Source organism: Corvus moneduloides, chromosome 15, assembly GCF_009650955.1.
Source record: "Corvus moneduloides isolate bCorMon1 chromosome 15, bCorMon1.pri, whole genome shotgun sequence".
In the NCBI taxonomy this organism is placed as follows: domain Eukaryota; kingdom Metazoa; phylum Chordata; class Aves; order Passeriformes; family Corvidae; genus Corvus; species Corvus moneduloides.
This window is the reverse complement of record NC_045490.1, coordinates 10397692-10420933: the sequence shown is the minus strand read 5'-3', so window position 1 is coordinate 10420933 and position 23242 is coordinate 10397692. Positions and strand designations below refer to the sequence as shown.

Sequence of the window (23242 nt, the reverse complement as noted above, 5' to 3'; positions counted from 1 at the left end):
CCAATGCAAGCTGTATTTTATTTTATGGAATTGTGGGTATTAGCCAGGTTTCCTTATGGAAAACATTCTTTACTTGCAATGCTTTAACTGAAAATAAGAAGGACAACAGCCCTGACAGAGGCTGGGCAAGGTACTGTGGCACTTGGACATCCTTGAATCAGTTTGAAGGCATTCACAGATGTACTGAAAGATTCATCAAAAGGACATAGTTATAAATGCATTTTGGAGTCTTAACTATGTGCTCTGCCAACACATTAATTTTCTGTTTTCATTGCTATGTGATGTTTACAACACTCCTTCATTCAGTTTAATTAAACGTCTCCCATCATATTTACTCCAATCACACTTTATTTAGAGATCAGTAAATAAATAGTGAGATTTTGTTATTGATGATAATGTTTGGTTTTACTGTAACCTCATTACAGGATGTATTTTACAGCCTTCTGTCTCACAAATGATTGAACATAACTGCTGCAATATTAAAGACCAAGTAAAATTAACATCCCCTTTTACTTCTGATCTTTTTATTAACCATCACGTTTTAAAGTTATAATCAAGCCACTTTACAAGCACAAAACTTCACCTGACTTTAATCACCTGTTTTTTGCTTACAGAAAAAAAACCCTTAAAAATTACCTTTATCAAGAGGAGTACAACTCAGTGTGCAATGTCATGAAGGGCACTATCTCACCAGGTGTATTTTTAAGCCTTCTTTGCTGCCACACGCGGGGACTGCAGTGACTGACAGATGTTGCTATTGGTTTCCAAAGTCATTATTCAAATTTTCAGCAACATCCTCAGTCCTTCCTTGAGACATGCAGATGCACAGAGGAGTTTAAAGTCATTGATTTCAAATGCTCTTGATGGAATTGGTTTAAAAACAAAGTAAGAGGCATAACAGGAGTTCCTCTGTTTTAAACAGTGTTAAATCATTGAATTGCTTCACATATTGTACGTGCTCTTAAGTTTGTGACTTTGACAAGATTTGAAATGGTTTTTCTAGAAGAATGAATTAGCCCAATGTGGAGTCACAGAGATGAGCTTGGTGGAATCAGGTTTGGTAATTACATTGCCCCATTGAAAAGTAAGAAATGCTTCTTAAACACTCCTATCTCCAAGGAAAAGTGTAGATTTGGCATTTGGAATTGATGTTACAGTTAAATCACAGAATCATTTGTGTTGGGAAAGACCTCCAAGACCATTAAGTCCAAACTTTGAATTCTTAAAAAAGAAACCCCTGGCTTCCACATGGCTGAACAAAGTTAGGGATGCTACAGCAGACTGCACAATAGTATTAATTAGTAGAGGTTAAACATTTGAGGAAAGAGAATGTGTTAGTCAGTTCAACTGCAGGTGTAAATTGATTCTGTTAATTAAGTTTACCTTTGTAAAATAATTAAGTTTTAAAAGTCTGCCAAAAGACTCCATTTTATCCACATCTTCTTTGTGAAAAGATCATTAAGATTTAAGACACCGAGACCTGAGGCTGGTTGAGACCTTGGAGTAAAGCCAACAGCCTTAAGGTGTCTTTCAAATGTGGGCAAGAAATAATGAGAGGTCATATGCTCAAATTATATTATATGCTCATATTGCTCAAATTATTTAGAAGTTTGTCCTTTTTCTGTCATTCTTTCTGCTTGTACTGTACTGTTTCTATCCAAGAAGAACAGGGAGAAACTTCCTATTGAACTTTCATTCTTTAAGACTCTCTGGAGTATCCTTATTCCCAAGTAACCTTGCTTTGCCTGCTCCTCCATCAGTATCTCCTGTCTTACCTCTGAAAACAGGAAAGCAACATCTAAAGAAAAACTTGTAATACTCTTAAAACATCCTGTGAAAGGATGTGATTTAAGAGCCTTATGCACTGATCTAATTTAAACATGCTTGGCTGACCAGAAGTAGATTATTTTTGCAAAAAAAATTATAAGCCTACCATGGTCCTTCCCTGGTAGGAACTTGAGCATTTTCCATTACAAGATATTTCCACCACTTTTACACTTGCCTGGTCCCACACTCCCAAAAAGCTGCTACCTCTTGAACACATCAGCTTGATCCCAGCCAAGTGTAGAATTTGCACCATCTCCAAGTACCCCCTTCCCTTCCCATTCTCACACTATTTACCTCTCTCTCCTCCTCTGCATCTCCTTTCTAGTAAAGTTCCTGAAAATGAGGAGCAACAACCAGGCAGCTAAATTGATGAAGTCTTTACTCATTTTAAATTTAGATGCTTTGGTTTTGTCTTTACTGGGCTTTATTCTAATAGAAAAGTCTAAGACCAGTTTTTGTCACAATAGCAAATAGCCTTATAGTTTGAAAATCCATACTGGGATGAGCTGTCCTTATCTGATAAAAACACGTTCTCATAGTGACTTGACTGTATCACTTATCTTAAAATCCAGCTGAGGAAGCACTTCCTTCATAAGCAAAATTTTCAATCACCAGGACCAGAGACCTCCACAAATGTGTGGTCAGAGCTGCTGGCTAGACAGTGGGACCTGCTGTCAGGGGTTTAGAAGGGAATTCAGACAACCCTTCAGTGAAAGTACCAGTGCGTAGTTGCTATTGCATTTCATACTGAAAATATCATTCATGTAAATCACTTTATCAGGTGATTTTTCTGAGTCAGTATGGTTATTCCGAAACTGATTGCACAAGAAAGTACTTTGCCACATCAGTAAACTCCTGCACACATTGTCAGATCATTTTTCAAACTGATCATGGGTAAAGCTTCTCCTTATTTTCCCTGCCATCTGAAGGGAACCATCCCAGCACATCTCTGGGGAAAGCCATGCAAAACCCCCCAGAAGGATGCAGAGTGAACTAGAGATGCACATAATTATACAAACATTTGCAGGAATACGCAACAGGAAACAGCAGCAACTAATCCCACAAAATCCTCTGAGAGAATGGGAAGATTTTTTCACTCTCTAAAACGTGATAATGAAAACACAATTCCCAGATGCTCCACCAGATGAAATCATCTTGTTTCAAAGTTTATAATCATATATGTTAAATGCATTGGTCCACTTTCCAGATTAGTGATAATGATTTTACATTTTAATAGAGCCCTTCATCCACGGGGATTTGACGTGCACTTACACAGGCACTCCAGGCCTGCTGCAGTTACCTCCGGCTTGAGACGTAGCAGCTGTTTAATATCACTGCATATGCTGTAAACAACACACTGTTGTACAGAATAAGGATACTTATCAGAGTAAGGAGGTTACAGAAAAGCCTCCCTGAGCCCTTCACTTTTCCATAGAAGAGCTCAAGAACATAAAAAAGGATGATGCGCATCTCTAGGAGACAAGAAAACCACAAGGGCCCACAGCATTTTATATCTGTTGGGAAGCACATGCTGCATTTGAGGCAAAGACCTGAAACTGCAGCTGTGCAGACCCAGCGCAAGGACCATGCAGTGGAGCAGAGCCCCAGCCTCCACTGTCTGGGCAGCAGCACCACCTCCTTGGCTTGGCCACAGGAGAGATCTGAACTGGCACATACTCAAATTGCCTGTAAACAAACCCAATGTGGTGGCAATGCTGTGGCTGACCACCTGAAAAGTCCCCCCGACCTTTGGACCATGTTGGCTTTCTTCATTTCCAAAGAGAAGGACTGTGATCAGAGAAGCTACTGTAGAGCAAAAGAACTGACATTGAAGTCTTCAAGACCATTTCCTCACCTCTGGACACAGCCTTGCAGGGTCACAGCAGGACTGGTCACCAAATACAGACTGTCACTATGGGATGAATGGAAAAGCAGGATCAAGAACACTCTGAAAACTGGCCTTGAACTCTAATTTACAAACAAGACCTTTGTTTTCTGTTCTCAAGTATAACCCTTGAGCTTTATCACAGGTAATTGGAGATGGTAGAAGAGAAGCCATTTAACCTCTTCATCTTTAAATCATGAAGAGTCAGCAGAAAGTAGCAACACAGAGAAAAGCCAGGGAGTCATTATTGGAGCTATGGTATGAAATAAAGTACAAGAGAAAGAGGAAGCCTTACAATTGATTTTAATGGTCTTGAATTAAGCTCTTCAAATTGGAGAGCAGAACTGAAGAGATACACAGACGAACAGACTGAATGTCACCACTACAGGTGATATTACTAATTCCCAACAAAAAACTCTGTAGTAAAGGGCATGTCTGAACACTGTGATTGAGGTACAAAAGTGGGAGGAGGCATTGCAGTTATTCAGTTCTGCATTCTTTACTTTATTCTTTTTATAAAGCTAAGCTCAAGCCACAGAAATTGTTGAAGGGCTTTGACTTTCCTCACATACCTGCAAGTCTTCATACACTTTCCAAAGAAATGTTCCCAGAAAAATAACTGCAGCTTGCTGTTAACATTCTGGGCTGAAGGCTTAGCATGGCACACAGCCACTATTTCCTCATCACACAGTTTGAGGCCAAACTAATCAATAACAGGTTCTTAATGCCAATGAATTCAAACTAGCAGTTTGTTTTTAAAAGAAAAAGTTACTGAAACAGAATTCAATATTGTCTATATCAAATTAGCTGTAGTAGCAATAAATAATTAAAGTAATAAACTAGCTCATAAGTAGAGAACATAATTTATTTTACCACCATGGATAGTAATATCAATACTGCAGTGAGATGGAGTGCAGGGAGCTAAGGCAGTTTTGCATCCACATACAAGCAGCACAATAGCAAAATGATTGTGTATATATATAAACATCAAATCCAAGCAGTAATAGAGTACTTTGGAAGAATAAGTAGCTGTTGAGAGGCAGATAACTGGCTCAAGCAGGGAGACACTGTGTATGTGAAATACATTTTGCAAGGCCTAAGGAGAGATAAGAAGGACAGAGCAGGATGAGTTACTTGTGGTAAAATCTTCACTAGCTCTAAATAAAGCACTGTGCTCATGATCTATTCCTGCTGATGACACCATGCGCCCTTTCCTGTGTTCCCCATGACCACAGATAAATCTGTAAAGGCTTCAGTCTTCTCTCACCTCCTACAGGTAAGCAACCAGGAACAAAATCCAGGACAGCCAGTACAGAAAATGGGATGAGCTGGTGGGTTGCTGCCATGCCTGGCTCAGGCATTACTGCATTTACACTAAATGCATGCATAGGTTCCTGATCCCTGGTTTCTGCACTCCCAGGATTTGGGGTACCTTGGTTTAACTGAATGGAGGATTACAGATAGCCATGAAATTAAGACCCTTTTTTCTGTCTGAATCTTCTATTTGTAAGAAAAAAGCAAGTGTGCATACTCATATTCTTTTTTCATGAGTCTGGATCACATGTACACACATCTGCTCTTCCTTTACTAAAGCAGAACCTTTAGGGATGAGTAAGAACTGTTTAAATAATGAAATACAAAACGGAAGAGATTTTGCAAATGTCAGCTGCAGAGTATTGCTCCAGTACTACAGTATTAACAAAGTCTCCCTCTATTCAAAGAAAGTTCTTACAAAATATCAGGATAACACTTAGTTACCTCAGGCTGTTGAAATGTTTATTTATTTTTAAGGGAGGTAAGTGCAGCCCTTACAATCTCATCTCTCACTCAGTGGAAAGCACTGCCTTCCCCAGAGAGAGCTCTAAGAAGCTGTTTTGCAGAGCTGTGTATTACAGAGTCATTGGGGGCTGGTCCATACCACAAAACATCTATTCAAAATAATTCAGCACAGCTAAACAGAAAAGTCATACCCACTCTGACAGCAGAATTCTCCTCTAAAGATAATTCACCTCCAGCATCCTTAGTGCTACTTGTTAAAGGCAGGGAGGGTTTCTGGAAGGGGCACAGTGATGTCTGACAGACAGAGGGGTGCTGCTCCTGGAGGTGCTGGCTGGGATGTGAAATTCTGTCAGCTTTTCTTTCCCTTTAAGCTTGCCCTTGCTTCAAGAGAGTCTCTGAACACAAACACCATGAAGGTTCTCTTTCAAACCGTGCTCAAGCAGTAACACAAACCAGGCATTTCATCATTATTCAGGGCACACAACCACATCCCTCTGTATGTTCTGTATGATCTCTCCAGCCGTCAACAAAATGGGAGACCAAGCAGCTAAAGGCCAAATTTGCAAACACAGCCAAGCACACAACTCCCACTGCTGCTGCCGGAGACACGGAGTGAGCAGCATGGGCTGAGGGAATTGAAGGCAGCTCAGCCAGCAGACCCGGCCCACAGCAATGCCACAGGGTCGTGGTAAGGAGGCCATGGCTTCCAGGGATATTTGGGGCAGAAGGACAGTTTTCCATGCAGAAGTGAGGCCAGCAATACCCTGTGGACCAGAGCACAGAGCAAGCTTTCAGCATTGAAAGCATGCCAATATCTGTCATGGCATGCCATTCTAAAATTCCCTGTGTTTCCCTTTAGAGTGAACCTAAGGATGTCCAGCTTTATTCTTTTGAGTTCTTCAACAGGAAAACCACTGGCTACAAGTATGCACACAGGAAAAGCACTGGAAAGTACCAGTAAGCACCAGTAACTGCCCAGCAAATAGTTTTTGCAGAAAGCAAATCCATCTCCTAGGGTCCTGGAAGTCACTGCCTCACCTCTATGAATAAGTAAGTCAATCAGGGTTTTAGGTTGGTAAACCAGATTAGACCTGAGGCTTTTGCCTTCCCAAGTACTTGCTTCCCCCTTTTGTTCCAGTCACTCTTCCCTCTCACCCTTTCTAATTGTTACAGGATAGAAATTGAGATCTCCCTCACCTTCCTGTACCTCCCTCCTAGTTTTCCTCCCTGCAGCAAGCAGAGTCCCTGGCAGCCTTTCCACTTTGCTGCTGTTTTCATTGGGGATCCCATCAACTTTCCTTTAGCCCTTAAGTTTCCTTCCAGAGAAGAGTTTTGAAGCTCTTTCTTAAGGGACTTGAAGAATCCTTTTCACTGCCCACCTGCACACGATGCAGTATTGCAGAGCAAGGGCAGCGGGAACCAGAGACATTTTAATGAGGTTCCCAAAGATGTAATGTCTCCATATAATTTTATATTTAACATCTGACAGTATCAGGCACACTTCGGTCTGAACTATGTTGCAGAAAGGAGCCCTACTGGATAAAGGACCAGAGAAGCACAGCAGATGATGCCCTCACCAAGCACAGAGGTCCCCACTCCAGGCTTCTGATGGGCAAGTCGTGGTCCTGCTACAGGCCTTTCCTTCTACACATCCATCAGTGGGGGACGACAGTCTGAGTGACAGCCTGTCCACCCCTCCTCTCTCAGTAACTTAAGTAAGAGAGAGATGTCCTGCAGACCTTGCAAGGGATGCTGCTGAGGAACACTCAAACCCCACACATCAATACCAGGCAAGTTCTGACCCAACTATCACAGTGGCCCTCAACCCATCAGTAATTTTAGCAGCTTTCTGTACCTGGCTCTGTCACTGATCCACAAAGTGTCATCAACTGAACCTGGGCAGAAAGCAAAGTACATTGCTGGCACACATGCACACAGCTTTATTTTAAAGAGAGCAAAATACTTCAACCAACCCACGCAACATTCCTAAGTTTACCCAGTGTTATCCCCATTTCACCCATGATAAAGGTTACTTGCTGGGATTAAGATAACACTGTGACTTTAAGGGTAAAAACCCAAGTCAATAAAATTCAATATAAAATGCTGAAACCCATCTGAGAACATACATACAGTCAATATAAATATACAAAGAATTCCTGTTATTTTCAAAATGGTGTGACTAGAAGTTAAATTATTACTGCATCCAAGTCACTCAGCTACAGGTATTAGACTCATGATAGTCAAGATACATCTTAGGGCATCCAAACCCATTAAGACCAAATAACGGGTTTATCAGTTACACCCTGACTTGCCAAAGTAAAGCAACTAATTGATGAATTAATGCAAACAAACCCATACACTCAGCACAAGCAGGGCTGATACAGGACAAAGCACTGGAGCACCAGCATCCCAGAGGAGCCAGCATCTCCCTGTTGCTCTTTCCAAAGCTGTGCCTGCTTTTCCACTTACAGGTTGTATTTAGGTCAATTGATAGTACCTTTCCTTTACACTTGCCTCACTGAAATCATGACAAAGGCAGAAAATAGCAACTGAACGAGGTTTGCATACAGAGAAATCACTGAGACTAACTAAGCTCCAGGAACCAATAGGACTATTTTTAACCACTCTCATAAAATTTCTTCTTTGCTTCTGCTACTGAAGTACCAGAATAGATGGAGCCTCTCAGGCACCAAGAGAGTCTAGATCATGGTATTTTGGTTTGCTTCCTCAAAAGCTTTAGTAAGACATGACATGTCAGGGATGGGGTCTTGGCCACTTTGCTGATCTTAAAAACAAAATACAAACAACAGCAAGAAAGAACAGCAGAAGCTCCTTCCTGTGCATTTTCCTCCTCCAGGTGAAACACTAAAAATATGCTCCACATTAGTTCCACCTAGAGAGGAGAGCTTTCTTCTCCCCATATAAAAAACCCTCACTTTTTCAGACTAATAATTATGCAATTACACAAATTACTGTGGGACTGCAAATCTCACTAATACCAGCCCATCTCACTCAGAGGGTCACATCTTCTTGCAAACTAAGACACAGCAATTACAGAGGGAAGTGCTAAAAGCTGCACTCTAGTGTTGCAGAATATTCTGCTACTGACGTTTCTTGCCTTTTTTCGTATCTAAGCACACAATTTTAATTATTTAGAGCTCAGAGTCGATAGAGGTGGATCAGCAACAATGACAGACTGCCACTGTCAGGGAGCAAGACCTAAAGGATTCACTAGCATTCTGTAAGGAACAAGGCACCTCATGACTATCAGATTACGGGATATTGACTCTTGTGACAGTATTAGAAAGTTAAATGTTATGATAATTAGTTTTCAGCTGATTTTATCTCTGAAATCACACCAGCTTTGGTGATGTTTGCACACCAGTGAACCCTCTTTTCATGTTTTTTCCTACCAGAGGATGCAGAAGAAGGAAATCTTGAGGGGAAAAATGCATCACTGAAGTGATCATTACTTTTTAACTTCTTCTATCAAAATGAATTCCTATTTAATCCTGAACAAGGTCTCAGTGCAAGAAACAAATAGGGAATTGCAGCTAAAACCCTCACCTCTCGGTGCCAGCTGGCAGCCTGGCCAGCCTGGCTGCACCCACAGGCAGAAAGCTGGGATCTGGGAATGCAGCATCACACCCTGACAAATGTCATCTGCTCCATGAATTTTAATTTCTAACAACCTAGCTCTCAAATAAGGTCTAGCTCTGGGCAAAATAATACCCCCAGACAGCTAATGCAGAGATTGTGTCACACACTGGGCATTCACCTGCAATCCCCATGCTGTCATCCAAACATGAAGCATAGAAACAGAGAACTGTTGAGGTTGGAAAACATCTGTAAGATCATTGAGTCCAACCATTGATCCAGCACTGCCAAACCCACCACTAACCATGTCCCCAAGTGCCACATCTACATGCCTTTTAAATCTCTCCGGGAATGTGGGCTCCACTGCCCTGGGCAGCCTTGACAACCCTTTCAGTGAAGAAATTTTTCCTAATATCCAATCTAAACCATTTCATGTGACAGCATGAAGACAGCAGCACTCCTTATGGCACACATTACTCTTACATAGATGGGAACCCTGGCCCGACTCTCAAGAGGACAGAATGAACTTCTATCAAGACCACAGGGGACACTCACAGCAGGGAGGCCACATCCATGCCACCAAAACCAAGAAAATTCCAAAATACCAAATCTAAATTGTAAGCTAGAAAGTAAATAAATTAGAAAGAAAATATGCCCATCTCAGACTCCACTGTCATTCCCTCCTCCCATTACAGTGTATCCCCAAAGCCTTTGCTGCCAAATCACACTCTTATCCAAGTCCTACAGTCAGCTGGCATCACAGGAAACACTTTCCAAAGTTAGCTTTAATTTTTTCCTTCAAAAAGAAAAGACAAAAAAAAGTACAAAACCAAAAAACCAAGAAAAAAACCCAAAAAAACAAACCCGCCAAAAAAAAGACAAAGGAGATAAGAACAGTAGACCTGAAAGCCATTTTTGTCCTAATAGCTGGCAAACACACATCATTAGATTCTGATAGACTGTGTAAAAAGACTGTATTTACACTAACTTTAAAAACAGCAAATTCTGTTTGAGTATAAAGGGAGTGCATTCACCATCTGACAGTTGCCATTAACATTCTAGACCTGACAAATAGTTCCTGTGCTCAACAGTTTCCCAGATTTCCTTTTCTCTCAGTTGGCCTAGTAAAAGATACTTCCTACAAACCATGACCTTCATATTCTAGTGCCTGATAAATAACCAGCACAGAAAATAGATTTTTATCTGACCTTAAAAAAGAAAGTTTGTGTGTTCTCTCAGGGACTAAATGAGTCTTATTAAACAAAACCCAACCCTTTGGCTTTAGAAAACTTTGCCTGTAGCTCACGCATACGTTCCTGGAAACCTCAGATCTTCTTTTTGTCAAACAGCATTGCCTGTAGGAAACCAGGGGTAGTACCAGCAATCTTTCCAGTAATTAAAAAGAAATACTAACATAGGTGGTATTTGTGGGAAATAACATTTATTTTTGCTGCAGCATGTGTAGCATCAAATAGTGAGGAATTTGCTTCACTGCAGATCTAGACAATGCTTAACTTCATCTCTGTTCATGAAGAGGCAAAATCTGAACTCACTCCTTACCAGAAGTCAAAAAAACCCCAAAACCCCAACTTTGCTGTATTTAAATCACCACAAATCCCAGTTTTCATAATTATTAGCTCATCTCATTATTGCTCAAATAGACTTTACCTGTAAATAATGCTAGAGGGTGCCCGTTTACACATTGGAGATAGGATTTTTCAAGTGAGCTAAAAACATGTAGTTTGCCCGTTTATTTCAATTGAAAACTCAATAGAGCAGTTCTGACGAACCACCTGTAACTACTTAATGATCTAAAGCCCTTGGAGCCATCAAAGACACAAAGACCCCTCACCCCAGCAGTGACCAGCCAGCACGGGTCAGCACATGGCTTGGGAGAGCTCCCAGGAACATGGCAGTGCCAGGTTACTGCTTGGATTTGACAATCCTAGAGGCTTTTTCCAACCTTAACAACTCTATATTTCTGTGATCACCTCCCCCTCTGAGCCCTTCCCAAAAGAGCAGACTTGCAGACAAAAGCTCTATCTGCACAGCTGCTGAGGAGAATTTTAAGCCAGCAAAGGAGTGTTTGTTTGTGCTAAGAAAGAGATTTAATGTCTAAATTAAATAAGTGCACTATGCTTAGCTCCCACTGAAAGAACGGCTGGATATTAATGGCTCTCCCGCTGGAGCTGACTCTCTCTGGAGAGCCTTGCTCACACCAGCCGTGTGCTGATCAGCACATCAGCAACGGGGGCACGCGCGCACCGAGCCACGCGCCCCCTCCCTGCTCCTCCCTGCTTCCAGTTAGCTTCCTGAAAGGAATTGTTCTGCTGTTTTGACAGAAATCCTCTTGTCCCCTGGGAATAGACTGAAAGAACGAACAACAGGCTCGGTTTAAGGAAGGCCTGAAAATTATTGCTACAAAATCAGGAGAGTGAAATGGAAACTCCACCGGTAGAGGACTGAGTCAAAATTACCTCCTCAATGCAAAGGAAAATAAGTTGGATACTTCTAACGATTTTCATCATGTTCCTGTTCTTAAATGAGTACAATAAAATGTATTTCAGTTATGTAATTCCAAATATTAATTGGTGTGACATTTGAAACTGAAAGTAATCCCCCAGGTTTCCCAAACAGAGAGAAAGCCGTGTTTGTGCAGAGGCGTTCAGCGAGGCCAGCAGTGCCATTCTCCCAACAAGACCAGCCTCTCACCCTCCAGTGAACAAACAGCATCCTGAGAAATAATCACATTAGCGCTTCTGCCTGCTGGAAAGGCAGAGGGGTGAAAGGAAAGACAGACGGCTGCAATTATTATTTCTGTTTTAGAATATTAGAGGGTGCTCAGTTAAAGATGTCTGAATGATGATGGGACCATCTAATCAGAGGGAACACAGCTCAGATGTGATAAGCAAGGCCTGATGAACACACTTCCTTTGAAGAAGGAATTGCAATGCAATCACAAAGTCACCCCAAGACACTGACAAACAGATCAGGCAGGACTCGTTCTGGTGATGTTATTTATATTGGGTGAACATTAAAAGGGTGAAAGAGTCATTCTCAGCATTGTCTCAAACAGAAATTTTTTTGAAGTTCACTCAGGGCCCAATTACTTCACCAGCACCTCCATGCTTCCCAGGACACGTTAGGATGATCCAGCGATAACACGAACTCTGTGACTCACCAAAAATGATCACTTAGCACTGTCTCTAATAGAGCCTGCTTGGAATATATTCAGAGGTGTCATCCAAATGCAAACTTCCCCATGCAGGAAGCATTTATTACACACCCAAAAGGAAAAGAGAAGCTTTCTGCTGTCTCTGCTCCTTTACTGCTACCTTTATGTGAAGACTTAGCTTTAATGAGGACACCTTGTAGTACTGAGGAGCAGTCAGGGCTTTCAGGATAAATTATTGTACTGGTAAAGGCTATGAATCCTCTGCCTTACAGTAAGGAGTTGCTCCTTACTGGTTTTGAGACCCCCAGCCCACTGGAAGCTGTTACAGTCCTATATCCAGCACACACACTGCAGCCCTGGCTGGCCAGTTCACCATTGTGACAGCAAAACCCAACTTGGTTTTACAAGCATGTAAAAACCTGTACTTCTCTCCAACTTTCCTAAGACTCCAGCTGCTCATTCCAAAATCAGCATCGGGAACAGGCACACTAGCCCAGTCAACCTGAGCAGTGAGACCATGAGCCACTCTCTGACAGACCCACTCAGGCTCATCCTGTCTGCTGATGAGTGTCACTGCTTAAAGTATTATGACACAGTTAGGAGACTGTACTTCTTTATTTATCAGAATTTTCTGTGGGTCACACAGTTATTTCATCGTTGCACAGTGTTCAGATGTCGCCTGGATCCCAACTTCTGCACACCAGGGAAGTCCTATCAGCATCTTGGGGTGCATACACAGGCACCTCACAGGCTGGGACACTGCTCAAAGCACAGCCACCCTCTCTTTTCACAAACTGGTGTTTTCCCATAAAAATGTCTCTGGCAATGGATCATCCCTCACTGCCATGGGTGCCAACAGAGTTGGACACGTTGATAACAGCAGAGAAGCTGCATAGGGCTGCTTCCAATTTCTGGCTTCACTGATCCTATTTCCCAGGGAATACAGGTTGCCACAATGTTGATTCTGTTAAAAGCAGCTGATGAACTTCTGCATTTAATGGGCAATAGGAGTTCAAAGCTAAATATGACTATTATATAACTTAGGGAAAACTAATAATTTTTGAAAAACAAGTAGGGGTAAAGGAGAAATAATTCTATGGAATAAAAACCAGGATAATAAAAAAACCTAACTTCAATAACTGAGAGAAAAGTTATTCTTTAAAGCACTCAGATATGAAAAGTAAAGGAAAAAGATCTTATTATAGGCAATTCACATCAGAATTTCAATGGGAAAAGCAAAACAACTAGAAGCAGGGGTACTGCATGCCACTGTCACCTACTTTGCAGTTGCAATGAGAAACTAAATTGAAATCTTGTAAGAAGTGACATTTTGAAAAATTTCCAAATCTTCAGATGGAAAACACAACACTTTTTTCTTGTATTTTTTATTTTCCAAGCTAGAGCATAATTTGATGCTATTATCTGCTGGCTGCGCAAGATAGATTTCAGCTTTTGCAACAACTATTGTGTACACAAACCCCAGGAACAGATACCTTGATAACCTCAACAGAGCTGGTCCCCTGTGCTGAACAAATTTAAAAGCCAAAATCCAACCTATGCCTTTGGAAGGAATCAGGTTTGAAGTCTATAGGTCCAGAATCACTTTTCACATATGCTAGTTTCATCCTGGTAAAACATGTGACCAGATGAGTTTCATGATATACAAAATGAGTCAAATAGTTTTACCCTCAATTAGAAAAAGCATCTGGGCTGATATTCAGCCCTAATGACTGTCACATTGTTGGAGACACTTTATCAAACAGAACTCAGAAGTTCAGCAGAAAGAAGGCACATCTTAACCTCACTAAAACTGAAAGAGAACAAAAAAGAATGACAAAAAGACATACCACCTATGAGAGAGAGGCAAGCATAATAATGAGGAGGAGACAGGTACAAAATACGAGGATTACTCTCACGCTACTTCATAAATACACAGTGCCCATTATGTTATATGTAAAACAACAAACTTGTCTAGTATTCTTCAAAAGATCTCATCAAGCACAAGCAAGCAGCATAGCATGGATAAATAATTCCTTCCTCATGACAAACAAGGAAATATTTATGGAAGGCTATTAAACTTGGATTACTGAGACACTGGAGCAGTTGTGGAGTGGCCAATCAGCTCTGCTGACTAAATACATATTTATAAATGCTTTAGCTCTTTTATTTACCCAATGGACCAAAATGGCTTATTCATTCTGTTTTGGTTTTATTTGGGTCTATCAAGTACAGTAAATGTGCAGTTAGGTGCATAATAAAAACTCCTTTAGAGAAGTAATTACATTACCTTTCACAGAGCAGATTTTTCTTTCCCAAGCACCAAGAACAACTGGACCATTTCACAGGCTCCTAAGTTCTTATTAAAAAATATACTCACACATGCTAATTACTGAAATGAAATCTTGCTTAGAAATGTAAAGTCCAAAAGAACCATTTACGCGCAAAGCAGGGCCCCCTGAAAACCACTAATTTAAGCAGAGTACTTGCTATGGCAGCAGCCAGGGACATGGCTATGGCACCAAACACCTGAATGGTTCATTCTTCATGTCCTACTAGGAAAAAATTCTTCCCTGTGACGGTGGTGAGGCCCTGGCACCCAGGTTGCCCATAGAAGCTGTGGGTGCCCCATCCCTGGAAGTGTTCAAGGCCAGTTTGGACATGGCTTGAAGCAAACATGAGATAGTGGAAGGTGTCCCTGCCCACGGCAGGAGGCTGTAATGAGATGACTTTTAAAGTCCCTTCCAACCCAAACCATTCTGGGGTTCTATGATCCCACAGGGTTTGGCAAGAGCTGGTGTGGTGGAAGAATATAATAGCCCCACAGATAAGCACTGGAAGGATCGCTGATGGTCTCAGGCACTGCCCTGGTCACCTCCAGGAGAGACCACCACAGCCCCCTTAGAGCCTCCCCTGCCATAAACCACCACCCCCAGCTGGGCTAACCCAGTAACAGGCTCAACACCTGCATCTTCCACAGGCCAAGGCCATGACCAGCTGGGAGTAAGTACCTGAACTAAGAGAACACAAAGATGGTTATTCCTCTCTTATTTTTAGCTCATATTTGAGCAGTGAGTTGAAGCTCTGAAAATATTAACCTAATTGCTCTACCTTAAAGTAAAGCTCAGTTACGGAAAAAATGGCATGTGGAAATCTATTAAGTCTGAAATTGAAAATACACCATGCTCTTATACATATTAAGTAGGCCAGTAGCATGTTCAAAAATCATGACTCAAAACCCTGACTGGACCCAGAAGCAATCCTGGACTTTGGGTCTTTTGTCTCAAAGTCCAAGTTTACTCATTTTTCTAATATCTACGACATGCCAAATAAACTGATTTGTTGGAGAGTGTTTGCTGCCATTATCAGAAACATCTGCTGCCAGTTTTTTATTCAACCCTTACAAATGAGTTTATGTTATAGCTCTGGGGTTACAGTGCATTTGCACCTTTCGATATCATGTGCAAGCATCACATGTCTGCTTCATATGAGAATGGCTTCCACATCATGCAATGCTCTCTGTAACAATAGCATTTCACCAGAGGTATGTGGCTGGACACAAAAGCAGTATTTCATAGAAAGAACAATGCACCACTGAAAACAACCAAAACATCAAATCCAACATGACTTCGAGTCTCACTGTATTTCAACCTGGCTGCTGCTAATGATACTTAAGAAAAGCCCATTTGTCTGAAAACATGTTCTCTTATTCTTAAAGACAGGTTACCTTAGAAGACCAGTGCAAACCAGTCCTGCTTTACAGCTCCTCGTCAGCTGGAGAAAAGTGCTTTGGGGGGGGCTGAAGATGCAGCCAAAACAAGGTTTGTAGGACAAAGTGGCATCTTCCAAAAGACTGCCCGGTTTCAATGGAAAAAGTAGAGAAGCTTGTGGAGTCGAGGGATGACGGAAGCCAACAGCACAAGCAGTTTTTTCAGCTGCCAAATCAGCACAGTTTGTTCTGATTTCAGATGGAAAAAGAGATGCCTTCAGGCACATCCAACTTCAGCACTCTGCACTGGGGATACTTATTTATGATGTATGGTGGGATGGAATACATATATAAGTTATTTTGTATCTCCAAGTCCTCACAAGGCCTCATAGGTTTCTGGTTCATCCCCATCTTCTCCCTCTTCCCACACTGGGAGCTGAAGTCTGTCCACTTCCTAAGCTTGCCTACAAGCTCCTTCATCCGACCTACTGCTGGAAACAGCTTCCTGAACAGCCACTCAAGTTTTCACTTCAGCTCCTTCAGGTCCATCAATCTGCTGCTCTAGCAAAGCCACACTATTATATTTACTTACTAAACAGTCATGCCCATTCTGCCATGAAGAGAATTCATTCCTCCTCCTGCCCCAAAGTACTTAACTACAGAAACTGATGGATCTATTTACAAGAACCTTAACTCTGCAAAACCACTCTGCTTCCACCAGTCAGAGAGCTGAGCATGCAAGGAGTTTGCTATGGCTATGGCAAAGCTGGGCTAAACCACAGCTGCATTCACATTTTCAGAAGGAATCCATCTCCATGAACAGTCATTTGTCAGCCAAATGTGACCACCAGGACCAGCCCTGTTTGGTTCAGGAGCTGTCCAGAAACTCCCTGGTTAAGCTCCAATTCTCTGCTCCTCATCCCAGACACATGTGCAATACCAACAGCAATGTTAAGACTGCCCAGGAGCATTCACATTCCTGTTTAATTTACTACTGTGCCTACTGGTTAATGTGTTGATTATTTGAGGTTCTTCCCCCACCACATGGTTTTACTCCCTCTTTTAATTCTTGCCACTTGAAAACACAAAATATGCCAAATTATAATTAAACACCACTGCTGATAGATGTGTGGGAGCAAACAACTTTGCCCCTTCCCAACTAGGGCTAGGCTGTTCAAGTGGGATGAAGTATAAAAAAAGCTGAGAAACTGTGGTTTCACAAGCTTAGAAACACAGGCACTAAACATCAGATTAATATTTTGACCCAAATGTCCTTCCCTGGGTAACAGATTTCAAAGCATATGTTGTCAGTCAATGGCAAAGCCAGAGATAATAAAACTTTCTATGAAAATAAGGCATCTGAGATGGACAGAGACAAAAAACTTTGTTCAAAGTAAAGACTGAGTAACTGTTAAAACCAGTCTAAAGAACATGGAAAATATTCCAACTTGTGATTCAACAAAACAGGTATTTTTAATGTAAAAGCTGTCCTTCAAACTTTGGAGGAATGTCCTGAAATACAGCCAGTGTGTTTCTGAACATCCAACACTATACAGAGCATATACATACAAATATTTCTTTTTATATTGTATCATCTGGATGTAACTGAGATAGCCAGACAACCAAGATCCTTTGGGTACAGTTGCTTCTAAAGAGCAACACAGGCACGGCTACTGATTTTTTGGTAGGTTGTGACCAAGTCATAAGAAAAAAAACACAAAGTTTTTGGACTCCAGTAATAAGGAAAAAAACCAACATAATGGGAAATTAATAGGTGATTTACTACAAAAGTAATTACAGCTGACCACTTTGTGTTCCTGAAGGATTTGAGGAGAGCAACTTATCATTTACGCCAATTTTAGAGTGCCTGTCATCCTCCATGGAGTGGCAAAAATTTGAAGTGGGCAAAAAGAAAGGACAAAGTAAACAGAATTTCTGAAGGGCATTATTATTTTATAACCATGAGTCAGTTTTTCATGTACGACATAAAAACTGATGTCAAGTGGAGAATAATGAAATATTTCTTAAGCTGTTGGCTAGATCCTCTACCACTGCTAATTGATGCAAAGATTTTTCAGTAACACTGGCAACTTGAGAAAGCTCAGGGTGTATTATAATGTTCTATTGTTCCTCATTGCGATTAGGAATCACAGTGTAACAATGAGGATTGTGTATCTGCAATAAATATATACAAATACAAACAGTACATCCACAACACAGAGCTTGTGAAAACTTCAGAGAAGTGTCAATTCAAATAAGTTCTAATTCAAACCAGATACTTAAACTTTGTATCTTTATGGCAGTGTGATGTCATCTGTCTGAATAAATCTAGAGTTGCATCTCATTTAATAAGATTATATGGTCAGAGCAGAAGCAATTTGCTTGAACATTTCTTGGCTGAATGGTTTCAAAAGCATCTTTTGACACTAATTTGTTGAACAGATGATTGTGAATAACATAAAAACAAATTAAAAGTTTTAAGTGCTTGGGCGAGAATCTCAGCTAATAAAAAGCAAAGGTGGTCCATTAATTCAGCAGAGCTTTGCTTGTTTGTATCTTCTGAAGACCTGGTTCTTTACGCTTAATGTGACTATACATATGCTTGGGCATAGTTCTACACAGCAGACAATTTGTTCTAGTACTCAGCATCCTTCAGCCCCACAGTGCCAACAGAAATGGGAACATTTGTCAGCTCCAGAAGTTGCAGAATTAGTTCCTGTGTTCTTGCCATTAAAATAATTGGGAAACCACTGGAGGCTCTCTTCTGCCAGACATGGGGAATTCGATAGACATAAATGTATGTGGCTTCTACATATATAAGCTGTATGGTGTAATTTACAGCAACAGGTAAGTACTATACATTCATGTACACTCATTGGTGACTTTTCCCTGTGTAATCTTTAAAATTAAACACTGCCACTGTCCAGCCTAATGTTTGCAGGTGCTGTCTACAAGCTTGGCCCTGTGTTTCTTCCAATCTAACACACACCCTTCAGTCTCCCAGTTTGCTGCACAGGGTCTTCTCCTCAGATTATGTAGATTTTTAGAAAGGAATTCTCCCCTGTGAGAGTGGTGAGACCGTGGCACTTGTTGCCCAGAGAAGCTGTGGCTGCCCATCCCTGGAAGTATTCAAGGCCAGGTTGGATGGGGCTTGGAGTAACCTGGGATAGCAGAAGGTGTCCCTGCCCATGATGGGGGTGGGGTGGAATGGGATGGGCTTTAAGGTTCCTTCCAACCCAAACCATTCTGACACTTCAGCCTTTTCACTAAATGCCTGCTGTGTCCACATGATCTGCACAAACTGCTGCTTTTCTCAGCTCCCTACTCCTGTTTTGCTCTTCCCCGTCTGCTCTCCTGCAGTATTACACTGCCCTGGACAGCTGATAGGACTGTGCAGGTTCTTCACCTTTTGGCTCAGTTCCCCTTTCCTGTGCACTAATGGTAGGAAAAATTACGAAAAAATAACAAAAATGGGAAAAGAGAAAATATTCAGTTAGTGGAAAAAAGGTCTGCCTACTCAAACTTGCCCCCTGATCTTAGTTCAACAGAGCAATATAGAGGGGGTGGTATTCAAATCCTGTGCTTGTTTATCACATGCTCAAGTTTCTTGAGTGTTTTTTGAGGTTTTCTGGCTGGTTGGGAGTTTGTTTGTTTTCAAAGCACAACACAAAACCTACCCTATTGGCACCCTACCCAATATTCTGGTTTCCACTGAATGAGCATAATTCAGATGGATGACACAGTGGGTCATATGTATGACCAACTCTGAGCCAAATTTCAAGTGAATTTAGGAAAATATTCCTGCAGCTTCTAATCAAATCCTAGATTGAGGGTTTTTTTGATTAAAAAATTATTTTTAGTCAAAAAGGGTAATATTTGCACACTAGTTAGGGATCCCAGGAACAAAACAGTTCTGCAGCCATTTTCATTTCAATTGAGAAGAAAATCAGTCTCCAAACATCACTGAGAGGTGGCTGCCAGCTGCAGTCAGGGAAGCATCTCTCCTCCATACCACAGCAATTAAAACATCATGTAATTACTGCTGATCTCATGCCATGGATGTCAAAGGAAAACCATTCATTGACTGTAATGGGCTTTGGAACAGGTTCAAAATTTCTCCAGTATATGTAGTCCTGACACCTTGGAAACCAAAAGCATCCCAGTCTAACGACACTCATCCACAAGTAAAATAGGAAAAAAGTGTTTTCATGCTCAACAAAAATCAAGGCTTTGCTCCCTCTGAAAGAAAAGGGTCTGCTTTAAATCTAAAGGACTCAAACCTTTTGTCCCAAAATAAAGAAAAATTCTGAAAAGTGTAAACCTGGATCGCCCCACCTTTCACCAAAAGCTCTTTTTTTAATCACCTTGGATCATCCATGAGCCTGGGATTATAAGAGCAGATACAGAGTTAATCTGCTGAGCTCTCACCTTTGTGGGTGTTTCTATAAGATATTTTTTAGTTTTTCAGCTTTTCAAGAGAACGCGAAAATTTCCACCAAGGGAACAGAACAAGGATAAGCCCCCAACCCCCGATCTCTTCCAATCATCTCATTTCCTCAGGTAAAAACCATTACCCACAAAAATTACCATTTTAAGGGGGAAAAAGGCCTCAATCTTAATGTCACCTCATACCATATCACAAAATTTATAAAAAATCCTTTTGTGTGCATAATAAACATTCTGACCCTCCCGTTATTTTTTCCTGGCATGGAATGGTACCTGCTCCATGCACATTTTAATACTGAAGAGGTTTCTGAAGGAGCCTTTAGTTGAATTATTTTATAGGCACTATTGAGGAATAACTCCAGAGAGGAAGATACTTAAACATTGCTGAAAATCCCCAGGTAGCTCTGCAAATCCACAGGCTTTTGTGATCAAGAGGTATTTACCATGTTTGTTAACATTTTCTTGACTTCTGAGGAGTTTGCAGTTCTTCAGACAGACTTGATAATTCACATATTATTGCCTTGCTGGGCACAAGCCAAATTTATCTATACACCTCAACTCCCTCAGTTGCCATCCCCTTCACTCCAGCCATGGGTCTAAGAAGCATCTAACAGAAGTCCATAATATTGAATTCACTTTTGAAAAAAAATTATGGTTTTAGCCCTCCAAATGAAAATTAAGTCTTACCCATCCTCTGAAAGCAATGAGAAATCAGCCTCACTTAGCCTGGAAATTTGGTGCCTTGAGGCACTGATCACCAAATACAGTTATTGCTCTGAACAGTCTCCAAGCACCCACATGATCTATAAACTCAATCCTGATTTCAAAAATTGCTATCTTTAAGCTCTCATATGTGTTGGTTACTTTCTCTGGGAAGAAAACTTTGGAAATAGAACTCATATCTGAAACAGGACTAGAGGTACATCCACGGGACTGGATTCAGTCTCCATGCCTATAATGAACTGCACCACAAACTACAGCCAGAGCATGACTGAAATGTGTCCCCATCCACAATGCCAAGATGCTTTTCTGCATCTCAAAGCAGCCTTGACCCACCCAAAAGCCTTCCTCAGTTTGAGACTGAGGGAAACACAATAAAACTGGATTTCTTCATGAAGACTGGCAGAAGTTTGATAAAACACACACGTGCACTGGACATCTAAAGAGATTTCACCTTTAGCAATAGATGTATTTTTAATTCATTCAAGCTTCTCTGCTGCCTTGGCCTCACAGAAGAAAAAAAAAAACCACAAAAACACAACCATAAAAAAAAAGGAGATTTGCCCAAATGACAAGTTACCCTTGGACCTGACCTTCTTTTGCTTATGCAGTAAAACGTTTGTAGTTATAACCTCTTCCCAACATACGGGATGCCTGAAGCAATTCAAGAAGCTACTGGAAGGGAACAGGGAATGCATTAATCCATTGAACAGGAGAGTGCCACCCGCTTCACCTTCTACCAAGACAGATGAGGAAAGCAATGGTCTGATTCAGAAAACATCTGCTGAAAAAAATCAAAATTAATGATAACCAGAATGACCTCTTTGATGGCCTATTCTCCCCCAGCTGCCAGGAGCCATCAAAGAGCCACTCCTGGCAGCAGCCAATTAGTTACTGAGGCAGCAGAGTTCCCAGGAGCTGGATCTGAGCTGGGAGCATCAATGCACCTTTGGATGGATCTGTGGTGTGCTGATGCATGGAAAGCCTTGTCTGCATCTTTTTCTCCCTAAACACTCCAGGGTCAGAGTTTATCACAGAATGGTTTGAGTTGGAAAGAACCTTAAAATTCATCCAGTTCCAACCCCTGGCATGAGCAGGGATGCCTTCCACAATCCCAGGTTACTCCAAGCCCCGTCCAACCTGCCTTGGACACTTCCAGAGATGGGACAGCCACAACTTCTCTGGGCGGCCTGTGCCAGGGCCCCAGTGCCTTCACAGGGAATAATTTCTTCCTAATATCTAACCAAAATTATCTTCCTTCAGCTTAAAGCCATTTAGATGCCCTGCCAGCACCCAAACCTTGAGGTGCACACCCAACACCATCATGCAATTCTGTGCTAAAAGAGCAGCTTTTCATTGAAAAAAAAATCTACAATTTGCAACACTAAGAACTGTCAGACAACCGCCAGGCACAGACTGTTGGAAATCCCACAGCAGCACAACCTTTCAAGTGTGTGAACTCATGCTCATTTTAAAAAGTTACTGCAAGAATACTCAACACCAACACATACACAAAGAAAACTGGTTTTCCTACCTTTTCTTCTTGTAACTTCAAACCTTCTGGAGTCCTATAAGGGAAAAGAGAATTTTTTGTGGTTTTTTTTATTAAATATAAGAATTGCTCAAAGGCAGGATGACCAAACCCCCCTAAAAACATTAGCCACTGACCCAGGGAAGCATCTCTGAAGCTCAATACAATAACCGAGGAGTAATTACAAGCTCACATTTCAGTTTGTCCACAGATATTTAATGGATAAATATAACACCTAGAATGATTCCTCACTGTGCAATAAATTACATTGTAAAACAGGACATTTGTCTTGAAAATGGATTTTTTTTTTTCTCTGTTGATGTAAAAAGGGAACAGTTAGGAGCATTATTACTACACCAAAGATTTAGGGTTGAGGAGGGAGGAGCCATTACAGATATTTCTAGCAGAGACTTCTTCAAATATCTGAATAATTTCAAAGCCACTGGACTACCCATGCTTAAAGCTGAGGGCTCATTTCAATCCATACACACTACATAATTTGCCATATTTTTTGCAACTCATCAGAACCATCTCTAATATAGAAACTTGTATTAAGATGACACTGTGTCAAAAGGT

General features: G+C 41.2%; 1 protein-coding gene across 5 annotated transcripts in view; it reads right to left on the bottom strand.

Annotated features, from left to right (window-relative positions):
- The window catches only part of FSTL4 (follistatin like 4), a 228022-nt gene that overhangs the window by 188543 nt on the left and 16237 nt on the right, over positions 1-23242 (bottom strand). For 4 of the 5 annotated variants that reach the window (XM_032125028.1, XM_032125030.1, XM_032125033.1 and 1 more), the window contains exon 3: positions 22670-22703. The exons of the other annotated variant lie outside the window; for it this stretch is intronic. In XM_032125028.1, coding sequence (XP_031980919.1) covers positions 22670-22703 — 34 coding nt within the window. The remainder of the gene's footprint in view (positions 1-22669; positions 22704-23242) is intronic. 5 annotated transcript variants of the gene reach the window in all.